Raw genomic sequence first — 18,647 nt, 5'->3', positions numbered from 1 at the left:
TGTGTGCACCTCATCGCTTCCTGCAAAGGATTCATTCCCCACTTCTCATGAAACAACCAAGAGACCGAACTTGGAGATGAGATTGAACTTTTTGCACACAGAACTTTGTGTTTTTGAGCTATTTACCTTCCACTCAACATACATGGGCGTGCACGCTTTGCTTAGTGTTGTCTCTGCACCCTGGTGTCACACCAGCAGTGTAATGCAGAGACACAGAGGAAACAGAAGTGACGCTTTCATGTCATTTTCTCCTCTTAAGACACGTAGAAAGCAGCTTAAAGGTCGAGGTTTCTCTAAGGTACAATAGAGGAAGTGAGAGACTGAATAATCCAGATCACAGATTCTTGAGGTGTTGATTGGTTTGATGTTCCCCGCTGATGGAATCACTCTTGTGTAGCTCTTCTTTTGTCTTTGGTGTAGAGCCAGCATCTTGCTTTCAGAGTTCTGACAGAGCATATCCATGTGTATCTTTCCTCTAATTGAATCCATCCCTCAGGGCGTCACCACTTGTTTATGTGCTGACACCATGAAGGTGTGTGCGTTTGAGTGTGTGTACAGTGAAGGCAGATCACGGCTCCTTATTGTTTAATTATAGCCCACCAGCTGGGGAAGCAGAGGAAGAGAGTGAGGGTAGGAGAGGAAGACTTATTGATTGAGTTCATGTGATTATTCATATTTTATGTTTTCCCCCATCAGCCTTTCCCCTTCTTCTCCTTTATTTCCTTTGTAGCGTCTCCTCTCTGTTGAGTTTAAAGACCTCAGACAAATGATTTTTATTCATACATCTCATACTTGTCAAGGTCTGAAGTGCACAGATGAATTCTGTCTGCTAGCCAGTGTTCATCATGTCAGTGAAAATATGCCTACAAATGTCAAGTGCCTTCTCCCATGACTAAGACTGGATGATAACAAGCTGATCCTGAACTCAGACAAAATATACAAGCTCAATTTAAAAAGTAGAGGTGCAAATGACAGTTAAAGCTGGGTCATGGAGAGAAGAAGCCAAACGTGAACACGATCCAGAAACACCGCCGTCTTCTCTGGACTGAAGCTCTTTTAAAATGGACTGAGGCAAAATGGAAAACTGTTCTGTGGTCTGTGGGGAAGCTTACACATCTGGAAAGGAACCATCAAGGCTGAAAAGTAGAGAGAGGTTCTAGAGCAACATGTGCTCCCAGCCAGACAACGTCTATGTCAGGGAAGGCCTCGACTATTTCAGCAAGATGCTAAACCACATACCACATCCATCACAACAGCATGGCTTCACAGGAGTCCAGGTCCTGAACTGGAAACATTTGGAGCATCAGAAAGATAAATAAAGATAAAGATACATAAAGATTCAGACTGAAACAAAACTTAACCGTATTTTCAAACATTTATGTCTAACTTAAAATACTTTAAACATTTTTATATCTTTGATATTTTAGTCTGCAAATATTCTTAAACATCCGTCTTTACCAGGTAAACAGCTTTTTGGTGTTAGTAATGAATTTATTGCCAATACTACCTGATTATTCTGCTCTGAAAATCCTTAAAGCAGTGTCACTCAACCCTGCTCAACCAAAGAGCCAAACTGATGAAAAATACCTTTGCAAGAGTCACAATCTAAAGGTGAAAAGTGGCAAAAACAGCTTAAAGTAGCGATTAAAATAAGTTAAAGATGGCAAAAATGGTCAAAAAGCAGCAAAAATGGGGATAAAAAGTGAAAAAAGATGGGTGAGAAGTGACAAAAAAATGAATAACAGGTGGCAAAATCAAGGCAAAAAAATTAGTAAAAAAATGGATAAAAAGCAGTCAAGAGTGATAAAATTAGGCAAAAAGTAGGGGAAGAAAAAAAAAAAATTTAATGACAAAAATATGCTTAAATGGGTTAAAAGTGGCAAAGAAATGGTGATAAAGGGCAAAAATTGGAAAAAAAGTGGTATTTAATGACCAAAGATAGCTTAAATGGATAAAAAGTATCAAAAAATAGTATAAAGGGGCAAAAAAGTTACTCTAAGTCTATTCATTTAGCTCCACGCACAGCAGAAGTTAGCAAAGCAAATCACTTTTTTTCTGGTTTATGGTTCAGCACCTCCCCTGAGGTTCTGTAGCGCCCCCCAGCGGAGGCCCTCCTCACACTTTGAAAACTCTGGTACAGCGTTTGAGAAAGGGCAGAGCCTTTAAAAAAGAAATCCCAGACGGGGCTGGATGAATGTTCTGTCTGTCACATCTTTACGGGCCAATCAGAGCAACAAAACACGTGACATTATGTAGGCGGGAAAGTGGGAAAAGCGGGTCGATGCGATGTCCAGGCAACTGTATGGCTCAATTTCAGGAAATGATTTGATAGAAACCAAAAGAGTGTTTTGATTGTAACCATGATATGCATGAGAAGGGAACATCTGAGAACATCAACATGTTTGGATTGCATGGGTGAAGGAATGACATTAAGGAATGACCTGTTTGAGTGTGTGCGTGTGAAACAGCTAGACTGTGACGATAGGTGCACGTATGCGCATGCTTAGCTCAGATGGTATAAAGAGAACTGTTGGCTAGATTCAGGGCTCTCTCTCATCATGTCTGTGTCTTAACTTTTATGCTGCAACATAAAGTGGCGCCCAACGTGGGGCCACTTTTTACTAGCCGCTACCGAGGAATAAACCCCACATGGAACAACATAACGCAAATCATGGCGACTGTAGACGTGTCAGTACATGACTTTTGTCGTTTTTTGAAAAGAAAACAACTCACTGCTGTTCTTTGTTCTTCTTTAACGAAGAAATGTCTTCAAGTTCTGATAAAACTGGCGCTTAACAGCAAATGTCTTCAGCCATTATTGCACCGGCCTCTTGTTGCTGCTTGCATACATCACGAGTTCGCCACGCTTGAAAGTACTGCCCCTCGTTGCTGATTGGTCCTGTCACTTTCTAACCAGGCCCAAAAGATTCAGATGGGAGCTTTGTAAGATGGATTCACCAGTGAAAAACACAGAAACTGGCGTATCCATCTGCTTTGTAAGGTTAGTTAACTGCAGTGTGCCGCAATTACCATGTAAGGTAATCCTCTAAAATAAGGTGAACAAAAATTGACATTATTATTGGCTAATGAATGAGTACCTAACCACTAGTTAACCACAGAATAAGTGAGTAAATCACTTCTTTTGCTCTCAAATACCTACAAAAACGTACCAAACAATTGACCTATGGTTAAGCCACGCCCCCTCCACTCACTTGGACAAACAATGACCACTCAGTGACAGGCGCTATGGCAGGTGTCACAGTAGGAGACATTTCACTGGGGGCCACTGATGATTTTTGGAGACAGAAAGATCACATATCATCTAGAAGTCACCAAAAGGGTCTAAACTACACACTGGAGGGATGTATTAATGATTTTACTGTTGAGAAGGTCGATAAAAAGCTTCAGTTACAAGACAGAATTTACAGGTCCCAGTGCAAACGTGATAAACCGCATCTCCTCGCCATCACAGTCTCAGACCACAAGATAGATGTAAATGCAGACATCCTTGTTAATTTTATTCACGTTGAGTTGATGTTGTGGTCTACTGCACAACTTTTTCCAAAGAAGACACTTTTTTCGGTTGGGGTGTGGCTTAGGAAAGGGTAAAAAATACACTCAGTGGCCCAGCCTCTCAGGATACCTTGTGTTGGAGTCGCATATACCCCATGAACACCGTTTGACCATTTTGAAACTTAAAATCTAAAAAAAACCTCATAAAATGAACAAAAACTGACTTTCTGCAATGCATTTCAGTGGCAGTCCGGGCAGAGGATGTCCCAGTGTATTGGAATGGCTATATGCACTGTGATTGGCTCATCGTGTTTGAGGGCGGGACTTAGCCATAGGTCAGTTGTAATGTGGAGTTACTGTTTACATGTTAACTAATGGTTAACCAGACCTCATTAATTCCCTACTTAATAACTAGCAGTTAGTTTTTCATTTGGTTCATTTGCAGTTAGTCACTGGGGGGAAGTGAGATTGTGTAGTTGTTCTCTAGTGTTGAATCCTGCATGTTTACATCGTTATTTGGCCTTAAACATAGTTGTTTACTCTGTTAAAGGCTTATTAGTCATGCCTTGACTCTAAAGTTACTGCCTCGCTCCATGTCTCCCCGTCAAAGCCGTCCCCCAAAGCCCAAACCAGCAGCCTTACTCAATAACAGAGCATGACATGCATTTAGAGAAGCATTCTGTCCAAAGCTGCAGACACTCTCCATCGATATTTATGTTGACAGCTCACTGTGATGACCATTTATGAATCTGAGAATGCTAAGTGTAAAATCATCCTCCCAGGGATTGTAATCATTGCTGAGAGGGTTTTTTTGTAGCTCTGGATCTTCTCCTTGATGTCTGATGTTTGGTCCTGGGTGAACCTCGCTCTGTCCGCCCAGGAAAGACACACAGACTCCAGTCTGCTAAATGCTAAATGGACTCGAGCTTGTCGAGCACTTTTCCAGTTGTTTTAGGTCACACATTCACATATTTCAGAGTCTATCAGTGTCAGATAATCCCAGACACACTGACATGCTGCAGCAGCACTGGGAGCAATCAGCCTCTTACATAAAGATATTGGTCCTTCTTGCAGACACTCTCGTAGAACTAGTCCACTTTCTACGACTGTCTCACTGTACAGTGCAATGGAATCAAATCATTGTTTTGCATGTTTTATTGAGACAGAGCCTAAGTAGAATTAAAACATTGGGCCTGCTAAAACCTCTCCCTCTGCAGGTGCAGCAGTAAATCTGGCTTGCAGCCCACGCTGTTGTTGTCTTACTTTCTTTGAATTTTGTTGTGAGAGTTTTCATGCTGACCCATGCAGTCTGAGGAAGTCCTGTTCCCTAATTAGGGCAGCTCCAGAGCCGATGTGATTCAGATTCAGACAGTGGTCCGGTCCACAGGTCTGGAATACATTTGCTGTTCAAAGTTTGCTGATTTAAATGAGATGAGACCAATTACTCTTTGAAATCTAAAAATATTTTTTCTTACACTGGCAATGCCAAAGGACTTTATGACCTTCTTTTACATTTTCTGTTTGGAGATTATTTAAAGTTCTGCTGATTGTGCTAGTCGTCTGCAAATGCAGAGAAAAATAAGAAAAGTAATTAATTAATTAACCAGTGAACTGTTCTGTGTGAGGCCTGTTGTAAAATAATGCAGGATGAGAATTAGGGCTGGGAATCTTCAGGCACCTCATGATTCAGAGGGCCACAGCTCAAACCTAAATCTATTTCTGATGCATTTTCATGCACTTTTTTTTTTTCAACATTTCTGTTGTGTCCGCTGAGTATTTATAAAAAACTTTACATTTGTGTTTAAAAAGGGATAGAGAGATGAATTTGTGTTACTCTCATCCATTTCTCTTGTTTGTAGCACATGTGACCTCAGCTTCCAGTCATCCAGTGTGCAGTTACAGTGACATAGAGTCAGTAGATGCCCGAGCATTACTGCTATACCTGCTTTCAGCAGCGATGCCATGACTGCTGTTTTGGTTTCGTTGTAAAGTGTAGGGATAGCCGTGCCGGTGAAGAACCACAGAGATGGGAGGTGTAACTCTTCTCTGAAGTATGCAGCAGCACTCGAATGCCGCAGTTCTCCACGGCTGAGTACAGACGTAAATCATTGGCTGTAAATGTTGAGATGGGCTTTGTGATTTGCTTCACCTTTTCCAAGGAGAGTGGAAGCTTTGTTATTACTTGTTCACTTGTTTTCTGGTTAGCAGAGGCAACAGCACCTTCTCCTTCAGGTGGAAATGTGTAATATGATTGTGAGGTATTTTATTTTACTACAGTGTGGCTCCTGTCCAGTTCACTTCCACGCCAATGTTATGGAAGCCAAAGTGCTTCTATACCATAGATTTAAATCTGCATGTAGCTGGTTGAATCTCCTGCTTCCAACTACTCTATGGTATTTAGATTTTACATGATCGATTATTGGATATTTATAAGCCGATTCAGAATCATTCTGGTGGTTTAGGGACATTTTTATCCAGACAAGCCGTTTTTCAATGTCTTTACTCAAGTTTCTTTAATGCAGTGATACTCAACCTGTGGCTCTAGAGCCACATGTGGCTCTTTTGTGAGGATTTGTGGCTCTTTTATGTCTAAATTTGAAATATAATTTCCCCAGAAAACCATAATAAAGGGAAACTTTGACCCCAGAATTATCCATTGCTATTTGTTTCCCACACATATACAGCAGGCTTTGATTGTCAAACTTAATAATCATCCTTTTTTTTTTGTCTGTATATTTCCATTGGCCTTATTTGCTATTTTTTGCCCTGTTTTACCCTTTTTGCCACTTTAAATCCCATTTTTGCCCTTTTTCACCAGGTTTTCCTCTTTTATCCTGCTTTTAGCAAATTGCATTTTTCCCTTTTTTCCCACTTTCTGCCCATTTAAGGTGCCTCTTGCCATTACATGTCACTTTCCCCATTTCCCCCACCTTTTGGCTGCTTTTTTGGCCATTTTTAGTCACTTTTCACTTATTTTTTTGCCATGTTTTTGCGACTTATACCATTGTTGCCACCTGTTAGTCATTTTTTGTCATGTCTCATCCATTTCTGCCACTTTTTCACCACATTTTTTGTCACTTTTCACCCAGTTTTTGAGCATGCACCCATTTTCTGCCTATTTTACCCCTGTTCATTCAATTTTGGCCTTTTGTTTTTGCAGCTTTAACTTATTTTAATTGCCACTTTCACCCACTTTTCACCACTTAGATTGTGGCTCTTGCAAAGGTGTTTTTCAACAGTTTGTCTCTTTGGTTGAGTAGGGTTGAGTGACACTGCAACTTTACTGTGTCTACATCACCCATGAGGCTTTGCTGCATTTTTTCCTTGATTTTGTTAAGTCACCAGAGGTACCCAGAGACACAAACACATGATCACATTAGTGGTTCTCTAATGGTGTGGTGCACACTGGTGTGTCTTGATCCAAGTCTTGGTGTGCCGTGGGAGTTTGAACAACCATAAGGAATCACTACAGCTCTACAATAACTTAAGTTCTTGTCAAGAAACACACATGATGTGTGGTTATGAATAGTTTTTTATATTTGCACTTATGACACTGATAAAGTCAGAGGCAGAATAAAAGAGGAGCTGGGGTGGAGGAGGGCTGTAAAATGAGCAGCAAAGCAAAGCCAGGAAAGAGCGGTTTAAATATGGCAGCATGAGTGTGATTGGCCAATAGTGTGCTCAGAATGAATTAGCTTGCTGCTAGCTGATGATGGCTTGTGTGAGATCGGCTGATCTCAGTTACATGCCAGCCCTTGACCCCGTGCAAACTTCAACCTGCTGGTTGTGTTGGGGGAAGGAGATACGAGTAAGTAAACATCACCAAGCAAGGTTCTGACTCAGACTGTTTAATTTTGGTGATTTGAGTGTCCTGGTTTGCAGTGACAGAGTCGTACAGTTGCATGCATAGTTTCTCCTTTTGTAAATGTACTAAAGTGTACTACTCTACTTAATGTAATCGTTTGAGGAGATGGAGAATGAAATGAACGGTGCAACAGCTCTGTCGCTGCTCTTTTTCTGCAGAAATCTGCGCACAGAAACGGCCGTATTGAAGAATGAACTGTGCTCTGTTGTTGGAGTCTGATGGATCTTGAGGACGACCTGAAAGTTAAGTGAACTGAAATGAGACTGTGTTTCACCCTGATGAAGGTTAACGATAACACCAGCTTACACAGACAACATATGCAGCTCATTATTTTTAATTAGCCCTACCTCCTCAGTCCTTTAAAGCAAACTTTCGCCCGTGCTTTTGTGTACTGTGTCAACAGCAGTTTGCTAACCCTAAAACTCTCAAACAAGAGATGTCTGAGCTTTTGTTTCCTGTTTAATGATCCTGCTCTCTACACCGACTGATCTTTTTAATTGCATCCCTTTGGACTGAGACAACTTTCTGTGCATCCTCCAGTGTGAAACATAATCCTGCGCTGCCTTCCAGATGCTTCCATTACCATCTGATGCTCCTATGGCTCCTCCTGGTCACGGACCAAACTTCCCTCAAGCCGGCGTTTGTCATTCAATAATCCTGTTCAGTGCTGTATAGCAGTGGTTCTCCCTTAAGGGTCGGGACCCTCTTGGGGGTCGCAAGACACTGAGACGGGGTCTCCAGATACGGATATCACAGCTTAACTTTGAAATAGACCATGATTTTGTAGAAAAAGGTGGGGTGGGTGAGTGCTACATGGGGTGTTGGAGTATCCAACACTGTGTCGTAAGTATCAGGTGCTCTTCAGGAAAAAGGACGAGACCATGGCCATGATTTTGCAGACCTCCATGGGCCCCCAGTTTGGCTTTTTTAGTCTGGGATCCATTGGTATTTAATTCCATTTGGATGATTCCTGGCGACAGTTTGAGAGAAAGCAGAGTGTCGTCTGTCAGCGAGTAGAACAGAGATCCATTTTTTATCCACTCACCAAAAATACCAGTTTTAGATGATATTTGAGGTCCTTGTTGATTTCCTGTTCAGGCAGCCTGTCTCAGAGCTTTTTCAGCCATCTTGGACTCTGCTTTAAATTCTTGTGTGCTGTGGTCATTTTTGACCAGCATTAAGGAGGGAAAAACTTGCTTTCGATGTGTTTTTTTATCTCATTCATTTTCGTATGTGCAGGCTGAAGGGCCATGCTGACCCAGCTGCATTATGGGTCAGCAGGATAAATGGGCAAGTGTCTGTTAATGCAATAAAAGACAGATGGGTGATTTGTCTTCACAGCCTATGCGCTCGCTCCTACACACATACACAGATAAAATACAGTTTTCCTTCCCTCTCATACACGCGGAGACAAACATGGATGACAAACAGCTCATTCTGCGCGATGTCATTAGGCAGGCCGCCTGCAGGGCGCTGACTGTAGATGCAGTAGTAGGTTAGAATGTGTGTGTGTGTGTGAGGCGGTATCAGCCTAATCTGTGTTTGGTGGCGTCATTGATTGGTGTCACAGCGCTCAGACTGGTGTTTAACCTAACCACATTAGGAATGCCCACTTCGACCTTGTGGTCAATAAAATTCATGAGTAATTCATCAAGCTGTCCTCACAATAAGCAGTGACAAAAATACACCACCTCCAGCATTAAAACCATCCCTAAGTAGAATAAGCTACGCAGCATGAGCACGGCCGTGAAACCGTGGAGAGTTTAAGTACTCTTTAAGGACATCAGATGATGGGAAGACTGCTGCACTGGTTTGTTTACGTTATCGTTACTTTAATGGCTCCTTACAGCATGTCCATCCCTCCAGTAGTGTACCTCTCTTTTCTTTGGTACATGTGGGGGGACGCCTAGGAAAAATGATTAGGAAACACTGCTCTACATTATACTTACTATACAAATGAGACATTTTTTTCTGTTAAATTCTCAACTGGTGGTTAAAATTTAGAGCTAATTGCATTTTTCCCTAGTATTGCATTTGTGAATTAATATGCAATTACTGTTAGGTTCCCTATCTTATGTATTTTTCAACTAATTCAAGCAATAATTGTACACCAGTGATACTCGACGTGTGGCTCTAGAGCAGGGGTGTCAAACTCATTTTGAGTCTGGGGCCAGATTTGCTCTGATAAGAAGTCCCGAGGGCCGGACTATTTAGGCCAGGATTGTGAAAGTCAGTCGCGGATTCTGAATTCAGGCCTAACCCCAGAGCCTAACAAGGTCAACATTTAAACATAAACTGTCAACCTCATTTTTTACCAGGAGTAAAATATGAAAAAGATAAATATATAAAGTAGAAAAGCACTCAGAGAGCACAGACCTCCACCATTAGCCGTATCTCCAAACAGTGAAGATTCCTTAAAAAACATTCCTGGATCCAGACAGTGATCCGGATCACTCCCAAAATCTAATTTGCCAATTACTCCCTCCCTGGAGGAGTGGAGACATGGTGAGGCAAAGCATTGGCTTTCATAGTGGAAGCACCCATGGTCCCACCAGACGACTGAAAGTCATGGCAGAGGGTGTCTTTCTCTCGGTTATGCTCCAACTCGTCTCTTTGACCAGGCTTGTGTCTTCCAAACTCTATGAACTCCAAAACTTTAAATAGAAACACACCCAAAATGCTGCTGGGATTGAAGTTACTCATGTCTGCCATCTCCTGGTGTAAAGTGGTAACAGCACAGACCTCCACCATTAGCCCTATCTCCTAATAGTACAGAATCCTTTAAAAACATTCCTGGATCCAGACGGTGATCCGGATCAGCCCCAAAATCAGTTCTTCCTTATGCCATTTCTGACATTTCCTGAAAATTTTCTGCCACTTTTAATCCATTTTTACTACTTAAGCCCACTTTTCTCATTTCTTTTTGCCCCTTTTTGTCAATATTTTCCAGGTTTTGCCCCTTTTTTCTCCTGTTTTTTTTTTTTTTTTCATTTTTGCCACTTTTTACCCATCTAAGCTGCCTTTTGCCTCTATTTCTCATTTTTGCCACTCTTTGCTGCTTTTTGCCCATTTTCCCATCTTTTGGTGCCTGTTTCCCATTTCAGTCACTTTTCACTCGTTTTTGCCACTTTTTCTCCACATTTTTTTTCACTTTTCACCCAGTTTTTGGCATTTTATGCCTACTTTACCCCTTTTCACCCTTTTTTGACGCTTTTTGACCATTTTGCCCCCTTTAATGTATTTTATTGCCACTATCACCACTTAGATTGGCTCTTTCAAAGGTATTTTCAACAATTTGGCTCTTTGGTTGAGCAGGGTTGAGTAACGCTGCTCTACTTTACATCCTACATTCACTCAGGAACACTCATCATACATTTATTCAAATTATTGCAAAATGGATATGCAGTTTTACCTGGTAGAGAAGGCTCTGCTCAAAAGTCAAGCAGCTGCTTTGACTTTCCTGGGAGTGCATGACTAGAAACCCCCATATTTAACAAAATAATGTCAGAAGCAATCAGTCCATAGTAGCATGAATCTGAATATGAGGGTGCAACGAGCTTTAGAGTGCAAGTAAACCCCCAGCTCAGAGCTAACTCCACCCACTTTTGAAAAATGCACAAAAAATGGGCGGTTTGGTACTGAGAGGAGGGAGGGGGAAAGGACGGGGTTTTACAGATGAGGTGGGAGTAGCAGTAATGTCCCCTTGCCAGAAAGTGACAGAGTCCTGCAGCACTGCTGCCTCAGAGCGATCTTTAGAGGTGGAGGATTTTTCCCCTCCAGAGTACCTGAAGCAGGCTGTAGTGTGGTGGTGGACTGTGGTGGCCCTGAGGACTACCTGTTCGGGCTGTTGGCTCCAGCACTGGTGGTACTAAAGCTGAAGCTCTTGGAGCTGAGGCAGTGCAGGTGCAGGAGAGGATGGGGGTGGTCTCTGAGTGGTAAAGTTGATCAGAGGCGGTAGCATTTATATAAAGTTTGCCAGCCTGCCTTTGTTTTTTGAAGCAGATGCCCTGTTGAGCTTATTAAAAGCCTCTTTTAGCTATAAAGAAGGCAGCTGGGATGGAGGAGGTTAAGCTTTACCATCAGCAGCAGCAGCAGTGTGGTCCTTCAGCATTAATGATGCAGGGATTAGTGAGAAGTACGTTGTATTTAAATGAACCGCTGTGATTGGCTGTGGGAGCTGGGAGGCAGTAATTGCTATCAGCTGATTGGGGCTGGGCGTATAAACGCTAATCTAACTGCAGTTACTTTTGCTTATACTGCAAATTTGTTTTCGATTGTTTTATTAAAGGGATTATAATTTTTGTCACTTGTTTTTATTAAGAAAAAAATACATAAACCAAGAAAAGGAGGATTTTTGTAAACCAGTCTAAAATAATGGACACTTTAATGTTCGCATAATGTGCACAAAATCTCTGCTGCTGCTGCAAAAATCAATGTTTTAACCTGGTATTTTTACATATTTCAAACTTAATAATTATTGCAACTTCTGCGATTTGTAAATTGCAGCAGGCTGTGAATCTGTGATTGCCCAGCTCTATTAAAAACTTGACTCAGACTCTCAAAATCTGCTTCTGTTGTCTTTTATGACCACACAATCTCTGTTTTCAGCCCCTCTTCTCATAGTCCAAACATTCTTATCACATGTTGAAAAAAAAGATCTTAATATGACAGAGTAGAGCGGGGCAATCAATAGAAATCATGAAAACAAAGGTGAGATTTTCCACTCCCATGACTCTGTGTGGTTCTTTCTTTAATTCCAAAAACATTTAGTATGCAAGAAAAAGAAAACAAACATGCTTCAGAGTGACTCAGGTTCAAACTTGATAATGACGTCTCTGGAGAGAGCCTGAGGAAATGCTTTTATCTTCTGCTGGTTGTCACTGCAGGCCTGTGATTGCTGTTGTATGCTTTTAACTCGAGCAGTTATTTCAGTGTGATTGTCTGTGGTCGCCATTTTCCTTAACTTCCTCTCCTCCACGTGGTTTGAGCGAGCGTCCATGTTGGTGATTCTGCTGAACTGTGTGACACTGGGCATGTTTCATCCCTGTGAGGACATCGACTGTGCCTCAGAGAGGTGCAAGATCCTGCAGGTAAGACTTCTTTTCATCTTATTTTTATCAATATTTTAGTTTGTTTGTTTCTTTGCAGCAGTGAAAAAGATTTCATTCTTTACTTCAGGTTGCTTTTTTCATGTCGTCCTGCCACTGACTCCTAATTTAACTCTTTAAAGGGTTGGCCTCTTTGCATGTACAGAAAGTTTTAGAATGCAAAAATGTAGAAGCGTATTAGTCACTACAGATGAAATGAAGCAGCATCCTTCTTTGACCGAAAGACGGACTGTCAGGACGTGGGTTTTCTTGTTTTCTGATTCTTCCATTTTTATCTGTAGACGAAGAATGCCCTGATCTGATTCTGGTCTTGTATTTGGTTCTGGTCCTGACTGAAACAGAGTATCTTTTGGCTTTAAATGTCTGCAGCTGTTAAATTGACTTAACATTTGATTTGTTTTTACAGAAATTCACTTGTCAGCCATTATTTGGGTAAGACTGGCAGAAATGTATCGAAAATGTCCGGATAAAGCAGTGAAAAGGGTTAGAGAGTGGCAAAAATGGGTGAAAAGTATCAAAATGGATTGTGGAGTGGCACAAGGGGACAAAATATGACAGGAAAAGAGGTGACAAGAGGCTAAAATCTAGTGAAAATTGGTAAAAGAGGGAACAAAGCCAAAAATCTCAAAAGGAGTTAAACTTAGATGAAAAGTGGCAAAATTGATAACAGAGTCACACAAAGGGGTTAAAGCATGGAGGGAAAGTGGTTAAAAGAGGGTTAAAGAATGGCAAAAAGCAGCAAAAGTATCAAAAAATTAGTTAAAAATGGCAAATTGATGGCAAAAATAGCCTGTCAAAGTAGTGAAAACTTTGCCAGGCTACATGGAACAGTTATTCAGACAATCTGCACAAAGACTTTGTTGACGATTTATTTTTTTTTTTTAAAAGTTAGGTGCCTTTTATATTTTGGAGAACACTTTCAGACCCCTGGTGAGAAAGACGCGTTTCTGATCCGCGATGCTGCACTGCATTCACAGTCCAATATGGAAGTGGGAAACATTGTTTCTTTGGGTGATAAACCTAACAATCTGAAATATTTTAATGTTTTGATAGATAAATAACTGCCAAGAGTCGTCTAGTTGTCCTCAGCACCCCTTTATTTACAACTAATTAGGTAAATACAGTGTAAAGAAAGTGTTGAGCGATTTCTCTCAAAGTACCCACTTTTCCTGAAGGCAACATAATCGAGTAAGGCTCTGAGCTTTCTTTGCTATGCTGTCACTCATAATTCCATAACCTTCTCAGTCGAGGCCACGCCCCCCACGCCAGAACAGGACAGGGCCGAAAGTTTGAACCAGAAAAAATACGATCTGAAAGTGAAAAAAATCTGACCCCAAAAAAATGATTTATGTGTGAAAACGTTGGACCTCAGGCTGAAAAATAACTCCTCAAATGTGAAAATATATTTACGAGTAAAAAAATATACAGTTGCAAGAAAAAGTATGTGAACCCCTAGGCTAATGACTTCTCCAGGAGCTAATTGGAGCCAGGAGTCAGCCAACCTGGAGTCCAATCAATGTGATGTGATTGGATGTGTTGATTAAAGCTGCCCTGCCCTATATAAAACACACACCAGTTTTGAATTTGCTGTTCTCAAGAAGCATTGCCTGATGTGAACCATGCCTGGCACAAAAGAGCTCTCAGAAGACCTACGATTAAGAATTGTTGACTTGCATGAAGCTGGAAAGGGTTACAAAAGTATCTCTGACAGCCTTGATGTTCATGTGTCCACGGTAAGACAGACTGTCTACAAATGGAGAAAGTTCAGCACTGTTACTACTCCCCCTAGGCGTGGTTGTCCTGTAAAGGTGACTGCAAGAGCACAGCGCAGAACGCTCAATGAGGTGAGGAAGAATCCTAGAGTGTGAGCTAAAGACTTACAGAAGTCTCTGGCACATGCTAACATTTGTGTTGACAAATCTACAATAAGTAAAACATTAAACAAGAATGGAGTTCATGGGAGGACACCACGGAGGAAGCCACTGCTGTCCAAAAAAACATTGCTGCACGTTTGAAGTTTACAAAAGAGCACCTGGATGTTCCACAGCACTACTGGCAAAATACTCTGTGGACAGATGAAACCAAAATTGAGTTGTCTGGAAGGAACACACAACGCTATGTGTGTAAAAAAAAAAGCACAGCACACCAACATCAAAACCTCATCCCAACTGTGAAATATGGTGGAGGGGCCATCATGGTTTGGGGCTGCTTTGCTGCCTCAGGGTCTGGACGGATTGCTGTCATTGATGGAAAAATGAATTCCCAATTTTATCGCGACATTTTACAGGAAAACTTAAGACCATCTGTCCGCCAACTGAAGCTCAACAGAGGATGGGTGATGCAACAGGACAACGACCCAAAGCATAGAAGTAAATCAACAACAGAATGGCTTCAACAGAAGAAAATACGCCTTCTGGAGAGTCTGCAGAGTCCTGACCTCAGCCTGATTGAGATGCTGTGGCATGACCTCAAGAGAGCGATGCACACCAGACATCCGAAGAATATTGCTGAACTGAAACAGTTTTGTAAAGAGGAATGGTCCAAAATTCCTCCTGACCGTTGTGCAGGTCTGATCTGCAACTACAGGAAACGTTTGGTTGAGGTTATTGTTGCCAACGGAGGGTCAACCAGTCAGTAGCCTAGGGGTTCACATACTTTTTCCACCCTGCACTGTGAATGTTTACATGTTTTGTTCAATAAAAACATGAAAACGTATCATTTTTTGCACGGTATTAGTTTAAGCAGACTGTGTTTGTCTGTTGTTGTGACTTAGATGAAGATCTGAACACATTTGATGACCAATTTATGCAGAAATCCAAGAAATCTCAAAGGGTTCACACACTTTTTCTTGCAACTCTATTTTTTTTTTAAATAACAGCCAAATCAATTATTTTCTAAAATTTAGGATCAAACCATAAACTTTCAGTTTCATTGGTTTGTATTTAGCTCCATATGAAGCTAACTCACATGCTCCTTGATAACACTGTGGGCGATTTGATTTTAGAGGCGAGTCCACTACGTGTTGATCTTTTCTAGAAACTGAAGTCTTGATTGAAACTCTGTCTGATGTGTGAGCCGTGGCAGAGGGACACGTCCATCACAAGCATTCCCTAATCTTTCCTGATTTAATTTAATAAGACAAGTGCATCTTAAATGAGAGCGCTGCAGGATGAGTGGTAAATAAAAACACCAGCACACAGATTGATGTAGCACTAGAAGATAAGAACCGAAAGTGCTTTGCAATAGTGAAAAAAACACTCAAAAGTAAAAGGAAGGAAACATTCGCTGTTTGTGTGGCAGCATGAGACTGCAATAATATTTTCTAAAACAGTTCAACAGGTATCAGGGATCAGGAACACTGAAACACAATTTTCTGAACCAGCACCCTAACAGAAAGCTCCTCAAACAATATTATCCTGCATATCTGGCCTCTGCAGCTCCCTCCAATTGTCTTTCCATCTCAGATGGAAAATAAACAACCGCATGTGGAGGCGTTCCCATTAGTCCGTGGAGCTACTTTAACCCGGCAAACACTGATGGAAGAGCGTTGTTTATGTGCTGTTTTAACACAAGGAGGATAGAAAATGAATCTTTTCTGTTTGAGATGAGAAACGGAGCAGGCTGAGATGCAGTACAATAGAGCTATGTTATCTGGCTCTGCTCATCTTGCACGTTGAAGGGATAATTTGCTCGCAAAGTGGTTCCAAAAAGATTGAATCAGAACAAAGTCTGCTTATTTTCTTGTCCACTGACTCAGTGAAACAGAGCGGTTTCAGTCGTGAATGAGAGATCTATATAGCCCTGCTCTTAGAACATGCTTTCTGATTTCTGTAGTTCAATCATGAAATCAAGCAGTGATTCAGAAAGGTAAGGACTGGGAGCAAAGAGGAGAAAATATAGAAGGCAAAGGGTAAAAACATGGGAGAGTGGGGCGGAAAGGATGGACAGTGAAGGGGATGAAAGGGGAGACAAGATGAGGGATGAAGTGGAGGACAAAAATAAGAGTGAGAGAGGAGCATGTAAAGCAGGCTGGTTTCTGATGAGGTAAAAAAAAAAAGGAAGGGAGTGGAGGAAGTTTTAGGAGGCTGCTGTTGCTAGGGCAGCCTGAGCCCATCCACTCTTTCATGGCTCTGCTCAGGGATATGAGATGTGATTTAATTCAGCAGGTCTCCTCTCTGGAGCATAGATGAATGTACAGCCTAGAGGTTAAATGCATTCTTGTTAATTCTTTACTTCCTCCATTTCAATCTGCTCATCGCTCTCTGCACCGGTATGTTACTGGGTCGTAAAGGCACATAACCTGCACACATGCATGCACTCGCCCGCCGTCGAGCCGACTCGTGCCGTTTGGTAGAGACTGATGCTGAAATGTCCTCGCTTTTACAGACTCTACCTTCATGTTTTGCCTCAGAATCTTTTCTTGAACTCATTGATTTGTTTTTGTAGTTGGAGCTTTGCTGTACTTTGTGACCTTGAATTCAAAATTCTCCAGAAATGCATGTTTTATTCAGTAATACATTTATGTGGTTATAGTTTAATATGGACAAAAATGGGAATTAAAGTGCTATTTATAGGGGATTATAGGGCCCATTCTCTGGGCTCATCAGGGTTCATTCTCTGGGTTTATCAGGGTCATTTTCTGGGTTTATTGGGGGCCAATCTCTGGATTTATCAGGGGCCATTCTCTGGGTTTATCAGGGGCCATTCTCTGGGCTCATCAGGGTTCATTCTCTGGGTTTATCAGGGTCATTTTCTGGGTTTATTGGGGGCCAATCTCTGGATTTATCAGGGGCCATTCTCTGGGTTTATCAGGGGCCATTCTCTGGGCTTATCAGGGTTCATTCTCTGGGTTTATCAGGGTCATTTTCTGGGTTTATCAGGAGCACAGATAATTCCTGGTGCAGACTTTCTTTCTCATACAGCTTTTTTGATTCCAGCATAAATCTCACCAAATGTCTGTGTTTTTATTTTACATGTAAGTAGTGTCATGTATATTAAAAAAACATAAAGGATTGAAAATACTGTTTGAAATAATTTAAAATATATTCTTAGTTTTTTAAGTCATCTGGTGACCCCCCTCTCAGTGACCCAAGAGGGTCCTGACCCTACACTGAGAACCACTGGACTAAGTCCTGCTTCAGCTACCTGAGGCTCAGAACTCCCACAGAAACCAAAGTGACTACGTTTCTTTGAGCACGCTTTCCTGTCTGTTGTTGGGACATTCGTTGGTTGTAAAGCAACATTTCCTGTTCGATGAACGCAGCTGCACCCACAGTTACATGTGAAGTACCTGAACCTTCAGATGAGGCCTGTGCTTAACATAGCCATGGTAAGCACTAATGAGGGGGCCCATCCAGGCCTCTCGATGGCTCGCCGCTCTGATGGAAGCTAAATGAGCCCTCATCTCCTGACACAGCTAATGGCTACTATAATAGTGGCAGACCACAGTGTAGCTGCAGGGCAGAGAGAAACAAGATCCATGGATTATGTGTCAGCATTGTTGAAAGGTTACCTGAGGCATTATTTACAGGGTTTTAACGCCAATCTGAAGACGTTTTAAAGGCGCTTCATCACACAGTCAAAGTCTGTGACTTATAGATCATATTTAAGTGGTTTGCCATGCTTTTTAAAAGTAATTTTACTCATACAGCATCAAACTGTTAGAGTTCTGTCAGCCAGGGAATGGCAAATCCATCACTTTGGTCTACTGTGAAGCATTTGTGTGTCTGTAATTTTCCTCTTAACAACTGGTTGACACTTGTAGTTTAAAGCCTTAACAACTGTTGTAAAAGCTTCTGATACAAACAGCCATTGTAACCGAATACATCAATGTAGAGGACCTGGGATTATGCCAACACTTCAGACGCTATAATAAAGCAGAATTGGGTCTTGGCTGTTCAGTATTTCTAACCTTTATTGTACTTGGTGATGAACACCAAAGAGACAAAAAATGAGAAACAGAAGTGAGAAATCGGGGAGCACTGCAGATAAGAGTGAAATATAAAAGCTGATGATCAAAGGAGTGTCAAACTCTGAGTCTGTGTTGTAGACTTATTGTGAAGGATAGGCTCTTTCTCCCTGAAGGAGAGATTTCATTAGAACACATTCTGCTCTGAATGTTACCCAGCATGCTTAACCTTCCATCGTCCCCCTGGAGCTCC

General features: G+C 41.5%; 1 protein-coding gene across 4 annotated transcripts in view; it reads left to right on the top strand.

The window, feature by feature from the left end:
* cacna1g (calcium channel, voltage-dependent, T type, alpha 1G subunit) overlaps positions 1-18,647 on the top strand; it is a 451,566-nt gene that overhangs the window by 128,067 nt on the left and 304,852 nt on the right. For all 4 annotated transcript variants that reach the window (XM_041814821.1, XM_041814822.1, XM_041814823.1 and 1 more), the window contains exon 3: positions 12,357-12,468. In XM_041814821.1, the coding sequence (XP_041670755.1) occupies positions 12,357-12,468 (112 nt within the window). The remainder of the gene's footprint in view (positions 1-12,356; positions 12,469-18,647) is intronic.

This window comes from Cheilinus undulatus, linkage group 20 (assembly GCF_018320785.1).
Source record: "Cheilinus undulatus linkage group 20, ASM1832078v1, whole genome shotgun sequence".
Classification (NCBI taxonomy): domain Eukaryota; kingdom Metazoa; phylum Chordata; class Actinopteri; order Labriformes; family Labridae; genus Cheilinus; species Cheilinus undulatus.
Note: the sequence above shows the minus strand (reverse complement) of the source record. Positions and strands in the feature narration are given on the sequence as shown.